The sequence below is a fragment of the Rhagoletis pomonella genome, unplaced genomic scaffold, assembly GCF_013731165.1.
Source record: "Rhagoletis pomonella isolate Grant_MI unplaced genomic scaffold, Rhpom_1.0 Rhpom_scaffold_00003, whole genome shotgun sequence".
NCBI lineage: Eukaryota > Metazoa > Arthropoda > Insecta > Diptera > Tephritidae > Rhagoletis > Rhagoletis pomonella.
In genome coordinates, this window is record NW_023458557.1 from 76,450,205 (window position 1) to 76,468,611 (window position 18,407).

The 18,407-nt window shown below is 35.3% G+C and overlaps 1 protein-coding gene across 3 annotated transcripts; it reads right to left on the reverse strand.

Moving 5' to 3' along the window:
• Positions 1-3,040: 3,040 nt before the first annotated feature.
• LOC118735555 (protein SMG5) lies at positions 3,041-18,113 on the reverse strand. 3 transcript variants are annotated; one of them, XM_036465363.1, is made up of 7 exons: positions 17,906-18,113; positions 15,779-16,085; positions 9,736-11,420; positions 8,337-9,658; positions 7,976-8,108; positions 7,744-7,902; positions 3,041-7,676 (listed from the first exon to the last, which is right to left on the reverse strand). In XM_036465363.1, the coding sequence occupies exons 2-7, from the start codon at positions 15,970-15,972 to the stop codon at positions 7,435-7,437; spliced, it is 3,735 nt and encodes a 1,244-aa protein (XP_036321256.1). In that variant the 5' UTR covers positions 15,973-16,085; positions 17,906-18,113; the 3' UTR covers positions 3,041-7,434. The 3 variants fall into 3 exon arrangements, with proteins under 3 accessions (XP_036321256.1, XP_036321257.1, XP_036321258.1); XM_036465364.1 differs by lacking the exon at positions 17,906-18,113 and adding an exon at positions 17,565-17,857; XM_036465365.1 differs by lacking the exon at positions 17,906-18,113 and adding an exon at positions 17,407-17,526.
• Between the last annotated feature and the right edge of the window lie 294 nt (positions 18,114-18,407).

Genomic DNA, 18,407 nt, shown 5'->3' on the forward strand with positions numbered 1-18,407 from the left:
GTCAGATCTGTCCTAACTGGTTCATGAATCGATACCACCTTATATGAATTCGCCTTGGCCTACGCTTATTAGAACTTTTTTTGCTGTTTCTGTCAAAGTATGTTTTATATGTAGCTATTGGCCTTATTCATAAAAAAATGAAATAGGTTTAAAGAGCTTTATAAAGTTACATTTTACATATAAAAACTTCTTTATTTTTTATGAATTTAGGTGTTTGAGCATAACCCTGTAGCAATTGCAATGCAGTGATCTCAGTAGGGCTGTCAAATTATCGATGGCACTATCGATACTATAGATGGTTTCACTTTTTTCAACTCTCGGTAGTCGATAGTCGGGACTTGAGGTGGAAAACTATCGATATATGCCTATAGTATTGGTGAACACTAGGATCTTGAGTATATGCTCTTTCATTTGCATATTCGTTGCATTTATAAATTCACAACAATAAAATGCACACGGTTGCCTTGGCAGCAAGCATAAAATTTGCAAATGCAATTCCAACTGCAAATCCAAGACCATTTTCACAACATCCTAAATAGCGCTGATGTGTTTGCTGCAAATTTTTTTGTATTCTGATTGTCAAGGTACGTATAACTTGTTAGTGTAGTTTTTTGTCTTTGTGCTGTCGCTATTACTTTGTATAAATAATAGTTGTGTTTTCATGGGTTATCCAGCTCGATCATTATTATTGGGGTTGGCATCATAAATTGAGCCATATGTCTTATCAAAATCACATTGTTGTTGCTGGATTTGCGTGCAAGTTTTTTTACAGATCCGGATCATTGCCGAAGAAAACACAGCTAATATCATTTTCACCCAGCCCCAGGTGCACCCTGTGTCCGTGCCGCGGAAGTAGAGTGCATGCTGTGCCGGCCGCGCCAAAAATTTGTTGCATACTTTTAGGTTACATCCGGCCGGAAGGCAAAAATGCGGCATCCTGGCTGCTCAGTTATGCGCGCCTGGTGCAATACGGCGATTTCTGTGCTCAGTAGCTGCAAAAAATTTTTTTATCGATTCGCGCGACGGCAGCAATCGGTGGAAATTGGTGGAAACAACTCAATTTTTTCATATTAAACAATTAAATACAAGAAAACATTTTTTTATTTAACAAAAATTAGAAGTGAAATTACAATAAAAGTGTCGTTTATAAATAAATATTTTATGCATTATTATTAAAATGTATGTATGAATTCTGAAACATAAGGCGAAACCACTCCAGTTCAGCTATCCAAAATTGGAATCAAATCTGGCGCCGTAGGCAATGAAACATTCTGGCGAAACCACTCCAGTTCAGCGATCCAAAATTGGAATCAAATCTGGCGCCGTAGGCAATGAAAAGAATACAATCGCCGTTGTAGTCCAGTGCTGCTTCGATATTTTTAGTTTTTTTTTCTCCATGATATTAACGTACCGAATATACAGCTTTTTCTTTCCTTTCAAGCAGGTTAACATCGAGGTGTTGCAAGCAGACCGAAATGTGTATGGTCGCAGGCTGTTGGACTCGATTTGCTGTTACATATACAAGGTTATTTTCATCTAATTTAGCCAAACACCTGAAAAGAGAAAAAGAATAGAGTTCGGGATAAAAATTATATTTTATGAAGATCAATTAAGTTAATAGTATATGGCGTTTATATAGGTTATTGCTGCACTTTAACACATATGTACATATATATTTACCTTCGCATCAATCCTGCCTAATTCAGATGATCACAAAATATAGCTTCCAGGAAGTGGAAATCTGCAATTCAAATTTGAGTCATTTCTCTATTATATTAATGTACCGAACATAATTTAAAAGCAGGTGTTTGTCCGATTTTGGATATATATTTTACAATTCTTGCTTCTACTGTGTCCCAGTTATACATTTAATTGCATTTAATGCTCGTTGATACCAGGTTGAAACATGTGTGGTATACGAATTGCTGTTATATGAAGAACTGCTGAGGCAGGCGGCTGAAAAATGACATAATAAAATTTGTTTAATTACATTTTAAAATAGTATAGTTGTTTCTTATGGAAAAATGTATTAATCAAGGTAAGTGGTGTAAAAATTTAAATATGTTAATGCTACTCATTTACCTTGCATGCAGACCTTCCCTTCAGTCCAGCCCAATTCTGTTAATTATTAAATAGCTCAACGAAATGGTAATCTATGAAAAAATCTATACAGTTTAGATTTGTTAATCCGATCAGAATTTGACATTTCCTTGTTGACATATTGCTGTAGGTAGCCAATAATCATCCAAAATGCATTTTATGAAGCCGTGGATTGAATTCCCCATTTACAGCGTGCTTTCAGCACAGTTTGTAGATATTAGTTCATCAATACCTGGTCTAAATGGGTGTGTTTATATATGAACAGCTTTTGATCCAGGCACCTAAAAGATTACAAAATGAAAAGTTTTAGCTTGAATCATGAAATATTCAGCCCTATTGCCAATTCCATGTAAATAAATTGATCACAAGAATTTACAAGCAAAACCAAATCGAAAAAAATTGTTTTTGTTTTACTTTATGATTTTTGGGAATATTTGTTCACATGGAAATCCCGTTAAGGCCGATTACACAAGTTTACAAAAAAAAAAGGTTTATTGAGCCAAACCTCTATATCCCTATGTTATTCGACGGGCTGAATGTGAATCCGACGTCTGTTAGCCCCATCATGTCAGGTTCAAGGTCAGGTGAAGGTCAAGTAGGGAAAAATTCTTTGCTTAAGGTGGCAAATAACCTGGGAAGAAAATTTTGGCATAAAGAAGGTAAGTGATTTAGATAAATGATTATGATATTTACCTCTGCTTCAGTCCAATGACCAGTCCTATGGGGTGATAGCTCAACAAAATGATAATCTGTAATGCAAAATCTTGAAAGTTTTAGATTTGATTGTCCAATAAATGTTTATGTTCCCTTAACTTCAGTTGCAAAATGCAGTTTATGCAGCTTTAATAATCGTCACCAAGCTGCGCAACGAAATTTCCTTTACTCATGTGGCATGGAGAATTAAAAACGGGTTCACCCAGTTTAAAATAAAAATAAGCTGTGTTTTTTTATTTGCTGTCGAGCTTTATTGAAACTGCTATTGTAATAAATTAGTTTACAAGTGCTAGAAATTTTACAAATTTGGATAAAAAATTGTAGGTAACGAAGGTGATTGAATGAAAATTTGTACAATTTGTTCGAAATATTTTACGAGCTAAAAGTTTTAAGATAAAACATATGATTGAGATGTATGTAAATAAAACAAATTAGAATTGAATTATTTCTAATTTAGAAACTAACAAATATTTAGTCTGCATGTGTACTTGTTTGTGTTTTTTTAAGCCCGACAAGCATTTTTATTTTTTTTTTTATTAATATTAAAGTGATTAAGCGGACAGATGGGAAAATTATTTATATATATATTTCAATAAAGAGAAAAATCAAGGGATTAAAGATTTTTTAATATTATTATGAAAACGCTTTTCACGTTTACAAACGGAATACGAACCGATTTGTAATTCATGAATAAGCTACAAAGTTATAAAGTGTAATCCTTAATTTGTGTGATATTAATATAAATATAATAATAATTATAAAACCGATAGTGACTTGAAGCGAAAAGATCAGTATAGGTGCAAGTTATGCGCACTAGAGGGATACGCCCTACAAGTGGCCAAGGTTTGACGGTGAGCTTTAAAGCTTTTGTGAAAGCAGCTACACCAACTTGCAGAGCTTTCGTGGAAATTTATATCTTATTTCAAGATTTTTCTTTTGTAATGCAAAACAACGAAGGTGAGGGCAAATGTGTATCTTTAAAAGAAAGTTAATGCTGACTATGATTATGATTAACATAAGTTAATGACTAATAATTATGGTTTGAAATTATGGTTCCGATATGGTTATGGTTACGTTTATATTTCTGCTTTGTTGTTGCTGTTTTTTCTTGTAATAAAATTAAATGTTACATTAACAGACCTATTCTGAACTGTGTTGAACCAATAAAGTTTCATTAAAAGCAGTGTGCAGAAATCAGTAGGCGGATTTGAAGTGATGCGGAAGAGGTTTAATTATTTAAATATTTCGCTACTATATTTTCATTGTTGGCAATTACTTTTGAAAATCCTAAATATTGAGAGGCTGCAAAAAGGGAACTATTTTATGGTAGCTGAAAAACAACGAATTTAAAAATCTTATTGCATGTTTTTTTGGAAAGCTTCAACGTGAAATTTTGCAAAACCCACGCTGATTTCCGCTCAATGCTTTAATGCACACCTTCATAAATTACTGGAGGCTATTTATATTTATGTGTGTCCATGCAAAAACTGTTTAGGCAACCGTCAAGTGGAATTTCTCTTCATTATGCTTATTTGCACTGAACAATATTCAGCGATCAAGGTTTTTTTTTTCCAAAGGCACTAAATATGTCCGCTTCAAACTACTAGTGAACAGGAAATATTGAAGTAACATATGTATTTAAAATAAATGAATTTTATCCGGCCAAAGTGAATTTTTTTCAGAAGAGATAAATGTGTGATGTTAAAAAAGAACCAGATGGTAGAGATAAACATATAGGCTACTTGTGACTGAAATCATGAAGTATGTAGTAATTTTTTTATTAAGAACTGAACGTAGTCTCTTAAAAAGATGCCATTCTTGGTGAAATGGCAAAAAACTGCTTGATGACGGTTGCCGAAAAATCTGCGTGCTTGACATAGCTGTGGTGTCAGGTAGGAAAAACATAACTTTTTCTGTGGTGACTGGTAAGAAAATCATAACTTTAGTTCAAGGAAGTGCCATTCGCATTTGTGATGAAACATTGGGGGCTATCACAGCACCCATCGTAATGCGATATATCGCGAAATCTACAAAAATGCGATCTCTGAAACCGAATTGATACGAACCTGTGTATTCAGTGGTAGCATTTTCGTAGGTTTCACGAAAAATCGTTCTACGATGGATTCGGTGATAGCCCTAATTATAAACGCCGGGGGAATACATTTTTGGACTTCATAAACAAGAATTATTGTACATAGAAATGGGATGTTATAGCAAGTGCTACTTCTTACATCTAAGCACACATTTATTTTACTTTAATTAAAAACTAAAAAAAAGCAAAAATGGAGTTATAATTTCTATACCTGACACCAGAGATACGTATCGCTCATTTACTTCAATAGTGTCATAACCAAAAAAAAATACAAAAATTTAGTTACCGCTACCTCTTTTATATGTTGTGTAAAACTTTCAATGGCTGTATCGATTACCAGTATCTCACTTGAAAAAAAATAAGTATTCACATGTACTATGGGAGTATATGTAAATTCAAGACTTTAAAGCCGTTTATCTCGAGTTTTGCTTTTTGGAGGTATGACACTATTGAAGTAAATAAGCGATATGTACAAATATACCTTGTAACTACATATACTGAAAATTATAAGAATTACTAAAATAATCTAAAGCGTGACGTCGTACAAAAGAAAATTGAAAATACATAAGTGTTTTATTCAAATTCACCACCGTATTACATGAAGAGGTATGTATGTCATTATTTGTCTCTGGTTGCTTATGAATATCATGGAAAAAACGTCTACGAAGTTTTGAGTTTCTATAAACCTTTCCTTTAGCCCATGAAACAACATGACAGGTGCGACATTTAAAAACAATGTAATTTTCTTTTGTATTGCGTTACAACGTAATGCATTTATACATATATATATACGTATATAGTGTTCAACTCGTCGTATGTTATAACAAAATACATGTTCAGTATTGTACTGATGCACACACTTACGCTACACTTGGAAAATAATGTTTATGCATCTTGATAAATTGCAGCTGTACAAACAAGCAGGATGTCTAAAGCTTTGACAGAAACGCTTTGTTTTTTTCCGAAGATGCTATCGAAAAAACCTGTTCCAGCATTCACATTTTCAAATTATTATCAAAAACTTTTTATTACGCCTCACGAAATCGGTAAGCATTCCACCCCATAGATGTTTTTTCGTTATTTTATTAGCGAATGATAGGTGTCTTGCTCGATGATATTCGAAAAGAAGTTTTTTAGCATCGGAAACTGTTGCAAACAAAACTACCAACGCAATAACGTGCGTGCTAACATAGTGACACAAATACTTGTGCAAGTGACGAAAACTTTGACAATCGGTAGCACGATTCTTACGAGCGATGTACAGCGAGCCAAAAGAACTATGGTTTTGAAATAGATTGTCATCTAAATTTTTTCGTTATAAAATATGCAGCATAAGCGAGTGTCGTATTTGGTTAAGAGCTGAGTGCTTGCTTCTTATTGAAATGAGGACTAGGCAAAGGGATAACCACACTCGAGAATTTGTTAGGGATTCTGTTATTGCTGTTATTTAAGGATTTTTACGAGGTGATAAATGCAAACTATTTGATCTTTAGAATTTTAAATTAACGAAGCACTGTACTGGACTAGGCGGCATAGGGATAACCACACTCGAGAATTTATTAGGGATTCTGCTATTGCTGTTATTTTAGTATTTTTACGAGGTGATAAATGCAAACTATTTGGTCTTTAGAATTTTAAATTAACGAAGCGCTGGAAAGGCCTAAAATAAGTGACCAATAAGTAAATACAGTTTTGTAAATAATTTAAAATTTTTGCCTACTTGCAACTCTATTGGCCATATTAGAAACGCGTCTGCCTTTTAGATCGTGCAATGGAATTTGATTGTACATACTGCATACTATTTTTTTAATAATTTTTTCTTTCTGCTCTTAAGTATTGGTATTAAAATTGCCTGCCTAACATAAGGCTGGCAATATTGAAGCAAACTCACTGAGTTATACACTCGTTTCACATCGCTAACACGCTGCTATCACCGGCGAAAATAATACGTATTTTAAGCATCGCTACCACCCATGTAACTATGATTTGTTTGAATGCAGTGTTGGATGCTGCAGGCGGAAACATTAGATTTCTTCCTATTCTTTAACATCAACGGCACACCCTCTATGCCGGTCGTAACCATCATTATCGTCATCTTCAGCTTCCTCCTCTTCATCGTTGTTGTGGGTTTTCAAATAAACTTGTTGTAGTTGTTTCTTTCAAGGATTTTCTTAAACTGCTATTACGCATTTGCAGTTAGTTTTGAAATTGTTGTTGATGTTGTTTTTTTGTTGTTGCTGCTGATACCGCTACAGCTGCTGCTGGTGCTAATACTACCGCCGTTGTTAATGACGTTAACGCCGCACCGCCGCGCACTCAGCATTCACGTTTTGAAATTGTTTCGGTGTTTTTTTTTTGGTTTTGAATTTGATTTTAGATTTTTTTTCATTTTCATAGATCTTTCGTCCTCCATAAGCTCTTGTTTTTCTTCATCTCATTTTGTAATCATCATCTCTTCATTTGTTTTTATGATCCCGAGTTCACACAAAACGCTCCACGCAGGCGTTGCTCCTGCAGCGTATATGAGTTCATTTTTTGTTCGCCTTGAATTTCGCATAGAAATTGGAAATTTGCTCATAACGTACTGGTATGGCATCTAAAATGCCAGTGAAACTGAAATTCGTTTGATGACGCTGTTTCTCATAAAGTGAATCGCCAGATAAGTAGGTAACAACATTGGTTTGGAATTCGGTCGATTTGGGATCAGAATGATTGGCAACGAGATGATTACAAAATTGTGCAATCTGCAGGAAGACGCCGGCGTCGCGATCTGGAGACCGGTGGACATAAAATAATATTTCCAAACTATTTTCGCTAATAATTTTATTCAAGCTCACCTAACTTCCTGGGAATTTTCAGCAACGATAGGGTCAAATTTTCATTGTCACGCTGTGCGCGCAAATGACGATTTCCATGCTTAAACTCCTGTTCCAACCAGCGTATGACATTGCGAGCGTTTTCGCTGCGCTTCTTCAGATCGTCCAACTCATTCAAGACTGATTTGGGAAATAAATTTTGTTTTGATTTTATGTCAACAATAGGCGAATATGATGTTTTTTTTTATTTTACCTGCGTTTGGTATGAGTACGATAAATTTTTTAGTTTTCACCAGATTTTTAACAATGCCATTGTACTCAGTCAAAGCCTTGGCATCGACAACAAGAAATGGGGTCATGATAATATTCAAGGGGTTTTTGCGTAACTGTAATTAGATATTTATCAAAATCAATTCAGGTTAAAATTCGAGGAAGTTTTAAAAGTAGTATGCAAAATAATTAATGATAACGCATTTATGTTAAAGGATGTTGTATTCGAGGAAAAATGTTGAATTTTTAAGACTTCAATTTTCAGAATCAGCGATGTTGGTGTAAATGGAATTTATATTGGTAGTTTTAGCAATACATAAAAACAAAATCATAAAAGCACTCACCTCCTCCTCAAGTGTTTCGACCTCATTCTTCAGCCACAGCTTGCCCATAATTTCACATTTCTTCGACATTGCTTCCGAACGCTCTTCATCAGCACCGCTACTCGATTGCATCAAAACTTTGTCACATACGGCGCTATTTGTGGTCGTGGAAGCAGATGTGCCTCCGCCGCCGCCACCACCAGCGCCGCCTGAATTCCCGCTATTCACCGATTTTTCTATATTGCGATTACGTAAATAGCCTTTGCGTGGCACTTTCTTGCATTCCTCAACGGTGTCCTTTTCTTCATTGCTGGTATAGCTCTTGCGTACGATGCCATTCTTGCGATCCGAGTAGCGACGGGTGCGGCCTTCAGCACGCTTGCGCGTAGCATTTTTCATAGTGCGTCGCTCACGACGGCGTGAAGACGATTTCTTTTCTTCACGTTTTTTCTTGGCATTTTCGGTAAAACGACGTGTTTTCACGCAAAAACGATAATTAAATTTCTTTTGCTTGCAGATGAAGAATCCAAAATCAACCATTTTGAAAATACGTAAAATACACTCCTCTTCGGGTGTAACGTGCTCGCGTATGGTCGTCTCCCAATCTAGCGTAAGTTGAGTGCCTTGGAAAATGTCGAAATTTTTGAAAACAAAATCCTCGGCTAATGGTACATTGGCGCGAACATCAAATAGATCGCCAAGTTGGGTTCGCACATTGGCTGTCGTCAAAAACTCGCGTTCGAAATACACTTTCCGAGTGAATATATCGATATTGCAGTAGTTAAGCAATTTCATAATTTTGTGAATGAACTCTGGATTAGAGTGATAGCAGCCGAAAAGTATTTCATGATTAATGCGTAGCCAATCGTAAAGAATTTTTAATGCACGCATAGTGGGCTCGTGACGGGCAAATTCAACAATAATATTTGGATTTATTTTAGTGTACTTGTTTCGGTAAACTAGTTTCTTTGGCGGTTCGCCGCGATTCAAATTACCATCGTCCACATACTGGTGCTTTTCATTGTGTTCGGCAACAGGGGGCAGTGATTCTTCATTGTCTGTATTCCTGAAATTAAGTGAGCCACTATTCAGCTGCAACACTTCGAAACTGCGCAGCAATTCCTCGCTGTCGACTTCTTGTGAGTCAGTGCGTTGTTTCGTCAGCTGTCCTGACGGCTCATTGGGATAAATAATTTTCTCTTCCTCGATAACAACATCCTCGTTGTCGGAGAAAGTCGGGCCAACGCCATCGTTTGAAGTGAGACTTTCCTTGGAAGGTGCAGAAGATAGACGAGGTGCATTTTGCTCCTGCGACTCAGATTTAGCAGGATGCTTAGCAAAATCTGGAAGAGTGTGTATTATTCATTAATATGTCGATTACGTTTCAGTTGCTAATATGCATGAATGGTAGAAAACTTACCTGCTTCATCGGCATCGTCCCGTTCATCAGCTACAGGCTCTGCTTCAATATCGCTGAAATCAGTATCAAAATTCGAACTCAGATCAGTGTAATCCTCATCGTCCGTACTAAAATCGGTATCCATGTCACTTTCAGTGTCATAGCACGAACTGTCATCGGATTGCGCAATCTTGCGCCTACGTCGACGCAATTTCATTCCTTTCTTCTTGCTTTTGCATGATAGTGGAGTTTTTAGATCGCTCTCTTTGGCCTCGTCGCTCGAACGTGTGGATATCGGATCTCCATTTTTATCTGCTCCACCATCTATTTTAGCATGTTTGTGACTGTCCTGAGTTTTGATAACATAGTCATCATTAGAGCGTTGACTTTCGCGTGAATCAGATGAGAATTCTTTTAATGACGGTTTAGCGGCAGACTTCTTATCTTTTCTATCGGCTTCACCGATATTAACAAGCCAATTTTTGTATTCGTTACGCGACTTGCGGACAACCATATTAAACTCCTCAAATTTATCCGCGTACATGCCGTGAAATTCCTCATTCTCAGTTGATTTTGCTAAAATGTTTTGTTCCAAATTTACAATGCATGCGTCCATTAAATCGGAACACACGGCCACAAGAAAAGCATTCAAGGAGTAAACCTTCTGCGAATTAATCATTTTTAGCTTCGATAAGCAAAAGAAGAGTATCGAGACTATCTTGAAAATGCAACCCTCCTCCAATGTGAATGCTTTCGAGCAGAGCACTTTGCGAAGGTCTACTAGTACGCAGTGGCAGAGTGAATTAAAATCGGGCACTTCTTTATCGAAGAAAAATATATCTACGATCAAATAGAAGCGCGCGTAGAAATCTTGTAAGCTAAATTCAATCTTTTCTGGCTCCAATTTTTCCAAGTACTCAGCATGAGCGGCAAATAGTTTACAAACATTGTTTTCACTCAACTCGAAGGGAACAATGCTAACCAATGAGTACAAATAATGATAGATGGAGTCCAAGTCATGATTCTGGCCATAATACAGCGTACCCAATTGATTCTGCGACATTCCAATTGCTGGATTCAATTTAAACGCTTCGAAATAGTACTTGGCTGCCTGTTGTTTGGTGACCTTGAGACGGGTATCAATGCGAAAATCCAAAAAATATCGGTGCAAATCGCCTAAGCTCAAGAGGGCCGAATGTATCGTGTCCAAAGCAAAAGAGACCGCTTCCAAACTTTTATCTACCGCCTGTGCAGCACTAATGTCTCCACCGCCACAGCCATCGCGTGACGAACTCTGTTCTATTTCACGCATGTATCCGTCACTAATGATACTAAAGTCAATTAGATATTTCAGATCAAGATCATAGATTTCCTCCATTTTAGCGGCCATGCGTTTATAATTTGATATACCAGCGCAAAGAAAGCGCTCCACTTTTATCAAATTGTCCTGGTTTCCCGCCTGTGTGGTGTCCTTTAATTCTTTGTGCCAATTTTTCTTTACGTAAGCAATGAATTCATAGTATCCTTTGCGCCACATGATTTCACGTGCTTTTTTACCCACTGATTGATAGTCCTTGAAGACGATCTTCTTACAGAGCTGGACCAGCTGCGCACGTTTCTCCTCCAGTTCATGTTGGAATAGTTGTGATATAGTGGTGATGTGTTTTTTCTCATCGTCCAGGTTTTTGGCAACAATATAAAGAGATCTATGGTACAAACAAGTAAGGAATATAAAGGTATGTAAATTTGTGCTGGAGATCGTGTTTCAAAAGAAAAATCGTATACATATTTACGAAACAACAAAACGTTATCTAAAACATGGGTACATAAATTGAAAATAAAAATACAACTACGCGCTATTCATAACCTACTGCTTTGGAAAAACACTAATGATGGAGCGGCACCTACTAACAAAGCATTAGTGTATAAGACGGTATTCAGCTGATGTGCTATTCAGATGCCACTTCGACGAAGCAGTTTAACCGGAAAACAAAGCCAGTTGATAAGCGCAAGACTCAACACGCATACATATACATACTTACGTACTATCACAAAGCTAACTGTAAAAGAAATAAAGAATCGAGAGCAGCAAACTTTAAGACATAATATCGCTTCACAACTATATTCTAAATTGCATTGAGCCTGAGGCCATTTTTACGAACATTGAGGTTGTTCAGGCTTGCCTGGTTATCAGCTTATACATATGGTTAGGTGATTATGTGGTTATCTTTTTTATTCAGTTTACAATAAAATACACTACACAATAATAATTTTTAACAAGATAACCTGGCAAGCGTGAACAACCTCATTTTTTATGCACAAATTCGTCCCATGCAAACTGCTTTTGCCTTTTTCTATTTTTGGCATTGCAATGTGTTCTTAAAAGATGCCCAGTTTGCAAGATTAGTATGCTCTGGATTTATGCAGTTTTAATATCGAAAAGGGTCAGCCTTGAGCAAATGAAACTTTCCTTTTACTGTAACGTAAAGATCATCGATGCATAAATATAAGTATGTATATGTAAGCACCTCTGTTGTCAATAGTTGCGTTCGATAACAAAATTAGCCAACAATCAAAATTAAGAGATAAAGCGAAAATTCTCTCCCAAAGAGATGAAAAAGCAAAAAAGTAAACGAACAGGAAATTAGCCATTACTTGCAAAAACCGGAATAAGAACACACACCAGCTGACTTTGTTTATGTTTTATTTGTAAACAAACTTAAATTCATGTTGCCTCCATAGAAGAAAAAAGGAAAGTGAACGTTCAATGTTCGCCAGGAACATTTCTAGAAGTAAAAACTAGTTGGCGCTATCATAAAGTCATATAGCAGGCAGCCAAAAAGCATATAAATACCAAAACTCGGAAAATGCAATTTTGTTTGTTTACAAAAATTGCAATCATATGTTTTGTGATCATATGTTTTCGCGTTGGATAATTTTTGCTGACTAAAATTTTGCCAGTACAAAATGAACGCTTCTCTTGCATCAAAATGAACGCTTGCTCTCTCAATTTTTGTGTGTTGGATAATTTTTTGTCGTTATCGAACGCCATCCAGTAAAAATTTGGTAAAACTATTACAAATTTTTGACTTGTCGAACGCACCTAATATGGGTGCTTTCGGTCTACATATTTGAGTTCTTAAGGGTGCCATTAAAAGTGACAATGCAGCGCTTTTTCTACGCATTTTGCCGTCAAAATGCGAAATCGAAAGTCTACTTTCTTGTGTAATCAGCCAGAAAGACCATTTTGCAGATTTGCCGAAATTACTTTCAGAAATAAAAACTGGAAGGTGTTATTGCAACTGAAATTACCCAAATCGCTTTCGAGAAATAGTTTCGACTTGCTCGTGCTGCACTAGCAATTTTCAGTTTTTGCTGCAAGTGCTGTCAAACCAATCGAGTGTCACCGTGTGACCCGACTATTGGGGAATTTGTACAAAATTTTATAAATATTGCTTCACATATAAAAAAATGCACATACTTGTAATTAATTTACTCTCCTGATATGAACTATTTAAATAATAAAGCATTGGACATTTTGCGGCTGGTTTGTTGCGCATTTTAGCAGATTTGCAAAAAATATGGTACTGCTAAGGGCGCTGAGTCAAAATAAAAAGCATGTTCGACATAAAATGCACGTTTTCTTCGCGCTAAAAATTCGTTCAAAAACAATTGAGGGATTCAGAACGGTGTTGTAAGTAGGTTTATTCCTTATCTATTTGGACTAAAATCTGAAAAGTGTCAAAATGCCAGAGCGTAAGCAAAATGCGCTCACTAAAAGAGAATAACAGGAAAAGTAAAAGAACGCAAAAAAAACCAAATTTTTAGTCCAAAGAATGGCAACAACAAAACTAACGTCAAATAAGATTGGAAATGTATGTACAAAACACATTCACACAAGCACAAGCACAATAAACACTCACTATATCAATTGTTTTTTGCCTCCTTCCAATTTCAATTCACTTTTTAGAATATTATCACTTTTTGCGTATTCTTTAATTTCCGTTAATTTAAATTCAGTTGAGTTTGACACTTTTCAGGATTTTGACAGAAAAAATTCTTCTGACTACTTCGGACTGATGAGAGTCACTCCCACCGAGTGTTGCTCTCTCATTTTTGCTGTCATTTCCGAGTTAAGGAACGCTTTTTGGCCTAAATCTGACTACTTCGGACTTTTTCTGACTATTTCTGGGAGATAAGAAACGCTCCTAGTGTCGTATTGTTGTAAACTTTAAAATATTCAATGGATGTTTAGAAAACTTAAAACCAACACTGCGAAAATTCGTAATATGACTTTGGTGGTACTTTGCAAACCGCCTTAATATATTTTTAGGCGTTTAATATTAAAAAAAAACTTTTTCAACGGAACATTTTAGTAACGTAACGTCACGTCAGACATGTAGTTCAGCTGATGAAACAAAAAGCAGAAAAGATTTCTATATTTAAAAACCTTGGAAATTTAACCTTAAATATTTAAAATATTACTATAAAAAAATTTATACAAATAATCCTGCCCAATTCGCAAATCCACTTGTTTTTTTTTTTGTAACGTTACGCGCATATGTTTACTAATATATTTGCGTTCCCAAAACAGTCGGGTCTACATAACCGGAACGACCACCCAGATTTATATCTGGCCAAGGACTGTCACTCCAGCAACACTCCCCAAAAACTCTTCGGGGAATTTTGTATGATTTTACAACAACAACAACTAATGTCTTTAAATCTCTACTACCGACAGCTGTAATTTTTTTACTGAATAAAGGATCATTTAATTACTATATAAATACAGAAAAACCTTTTTAAAATTTTTACTTTTTTAATTTTTTTATTTTAGCATACAAATGTTACATAAGGCCAGTTTGGAAATGCTAACATTCGAAAACACTTGAATGTATTTTGGACAGAAACTCTGATTATAGCACAATTTCTAATATAAAAGAAGTATTATTTACTGGCTTCGCAACTAGGAGCGAATATCTGCGAAGTTCTCCCCAGCAGAATTAAGTTTATTTAAATTTTGTCCAACTACATCTACGGATGTGGAAAGCAGTTTTTCGAATTATTCAACAATTTTAAATGACCAGAGTATGTCATTTTCGATTGATAATTAAAAAAAAATAAAAATATTATATTACTTTATACTGTATACTTATATACTTTATGCTGTGTACTTTTGAATAAAAATCTTGTAAAAATTCAATAAAACTTGATTGATTGAGCATAGTTAAGTTCATATTTTGGTAATTTATTGAGCTTTTATAGTGCATTTTTTCTTGCATATTTTTGCCAGCCCTTATAATGTTCATTTTAGTTTTTTTTCTAAATATCAAAAAGCCTTCAATATATATTCAAATTTTTCTGTATTTTGGTTTTTTTTAACAAATTAATCAGCTCTTCAAGAGACTTGAAAATTTTTGCTCAAAATACAAAAATTTAAACACTTGTATCATGATTGCAGCTGGGTTTGTGTTCACGTACTTTTTACATGCACTGGATAATTTTTACATGAATAGATCTTATCTTAATCTTCAAAACTTCTTTAGATATTCGATTTATTTACAGTTATAAAAGATTTATATTTTATGGTAAGATAAAAAAAGACAATATAAATACACATTTGCACATGTGTAATGTATGTATGTATAACAACCTAACAAGCATTTATATATGTGGTTTTAAAAGTAATTTAAAGTAGGCTTGCTATATTAAGTTTATTTTACTAGTAAGGAATATATAATATATTAGCATGTATATGTATGTTATCGGCCAAACCCGATCTTAGGAAAAATTAGTTTTCCCTAGGTTAAACCAATTCTTCCTAGATCCGATACAACCGTCCAACGCGCAAACAATATTGTAGACTGCGTACCTAGAGTTGGACTGAGGAGGGTTATTTCTTTAAAGCCCGGCCGAAGGCCGCCTACGCGAAAACGTGTTCTGCGCAAAAATACTGTGGCGCCTGATCTAGTTTAGCCAAGACAAAACTAGTTTGTCTAAGATCGGGTTATCCGGTAACATATAAATATGTATATGTGTATGTACATGTATTTATAATACGTACCGATAGATCTCCTTTACTTCTGGTGTAAGCCCGTTGCCGTTGGCACTATTTTTGTGTGTGATATTCTTGTTATAAATAATATCTCCAACGCTTCCATTTCCTTCACTGGCATTGCCAACAGCATTATTACGACCAAAACCTCCGACACTATCGCCGGAGGCATTTGAGCCTCCAGAACTGAATCCTTGTTCCATATTGATTGATAATTTTTACGAATTTGTTTGCCCACTCGATACCAATATTTCGATTATTTGCACTGAAATTATTGTTGGCTAGTTCGGATGCTCATATACAAAACGTGTAATTGCTGTAATATAAAAATATTGTTAACTAAATAAATGTATGTCGTGATAAAAATAAAAAAACGGTTGCTTTAAAATTTTGACATTCACAAAAAATTGAAATGTTTGTTAATTTATTATTAAAGTTGACTGGAGAAAGAATACACTACTACTATACTATAAAATATCCCAATAAGCGTTTGGCTTGGTTAACAATTCCAAAATGATTGGAAAACCAATCGGCCTTATCGAGTTTCGCGCGAAAAAAATTCACCCGAAAATTTTTATTCCGCGCATAGTAAATACATGGAAACCAAAAATGAAAAGTGAACCGGTTCCGGAAAAATTAATTAATAATAATTCGATAACTAATGGGGAATGGATTAGTATTCGATTCGAGAACTTGGCCATTCTCCAGCAAAACGGAACCTTCCTTATCCAATGTATTTTCTCTTCGTTATAAATTCGAAATTCAGCCCATTATCGAATTGAAATTTTAATGAGAGTGATTGTCTTATATTTCCATTCGAAAATCAGCTGGATTTCACTTCCTCTCTTGTTACTATGATTTTCATTTTTTTTCAACCTATCTCGAATATATTTCCAATACACTATGAACGTTGGAAAACTATGTTGGTTATGAGTTCGTTCTCAGTTCGATATGCATATTGGATAGGATATCGAAGGTCATTTTCGAACGTTCCCCAAAATGTTTATAGGGATAATAATTAATTAACGAATTCTTTATGAATTGTCGCATGACGCGAAATTGTTTTCAACAGCCCCTAGTCAGCGGCCTTTGGCCATTTACCAATGCTCGAAATTCCTTATCACATATGTATGTATGTATGTACTAAAGTACTGCAAAATTCAAAATTTTCTGTAAAAATTTCGTTTTTAAACATTTAATGCATGGCTAGTTCATGTCAACACAAACAAGATGTAGTGCCATGTCAATCCATCTCTAACATAAGTTGCGTTCCAGATGCTTCACGATTTACAGGTTTTTACAGGAAGCCGTTCCCGGTGGCCACCTTCCATAAGGTTTATTAATGGAGAAAACAGCTGTTCCTGCAAATCCTGTAAAACCTGAAGCATCTGGAACGCAACTATACTGTTTTAGCATGTCATTGCTACTTAGCTTGCTGTTAGTTAGTTTCTGTAGCATATTTTTAATACTGTTTGATCCTCCCTTGTATTAAAATATATATAGATTTTTATAGAGCGCTATCCATCCTCTTTCGCTTACAGGTGTTTTGAAGGGCCACACCCCCGTTCCCCTCTACAAAACCATCACAAAATCGTTGTACAAATAACTAAACATTTCCCAGGGGTACTTGTACTCACATTGTAGACAAGAGCCTACACTTTGTAAAAAAAAAATTATTTCATCTGCACACTTATTTAGTAATGCTTTCTGTTTGAAATAAATCGTTGTACAAATAACTAAACATTTATCTTTCCCAATATTTCTTTTGGCATTCTTTAAGGTAGTTTTCGCATACACAAAGATGTCATCTTTTCGTTATTTCCCTCTACTTGACACGCATTCTTGTTTCCTTGGACCGTATAGTAGTGCCGTTGGTTGCTCCTGCAGAAGCATCTCCAAAAAATTGCGTCTCATTTGCCTTAGCACTATGTACCCACCGTTGCCCTCATACACCTACTTCTAAATTCGGTAATTTGAACATATGCACTTGAACACCAAATATTAGCGAATAATCAATATGTAATTCTTCCACATTCTATTTATTTCGATATTTATTATAGCGACAATGGCTGTGGTGACTCGTCATTCTAAGCATTGGTTGGCACTTATTGCGAAATTAAAAAGTTGGTACTCTACCTTTTTGCAGAGTTAATAATTTTTTCTGCAAACTCGTATTTTTCGCCTAGTATTGAACTTAATTAGAAGCTTCAATGCTTCGATTATATGCCAAAAATTATATTTTTTCACAGATGCAAAATTCTTCACTACAGCTGCTTCTTTTTTTTATAATCCACATATCTTTTAATTTTTGTCACTTTCTATCATGGTTCTATTATAGGTCTCTTTCGCGCACAGCCCACAAATTTGTATTAAACGCAGAGTTGTATTTATATTTTTAGTGTCAAAGTTCGTATGGGTTGGCATCAACTTTTTTTCAACGCAGCATGATGCAGAACAACACATGAACGAAAGACACAAGATCACGTAAGAACAAGAGAGTGAAAAAAGTCGATTTGTTTTAGCGGGTTCTACGCCATCTTGTTTCACTGGAAAACGAGCGAAAAGTAAACAAAGCAAAGAAAACAACGAAAACCAAAATTAGCCAAAATTATTGTCAGCCACTTTAAACGCACAATTT

Bases quoted from the DNA above. Each gene is read 5' to 3' on its own strand.
- LOC118735555 (XM_036465363.1), bottom strand. From the start codon at position 15,972: ATGGAACAAGGATTCAGTTCTGGAGGCTCAAATGCCTCCGGCGATAGT. The intron at 11,421-15,778 runs GTACGTATTATA...TTTGTACCATAG, and splicing joins GAAGTAAAGGAGATCTATCG to ATCTCTTTATATTGTTGCCA. The intron at 7,903-7,975 runs GTAAAATAAAAA...TTCCCAAATCAG, and splicing joins CGTACTCATACCAAACGCAG to TCTTGAATGAGTTGGACGAT.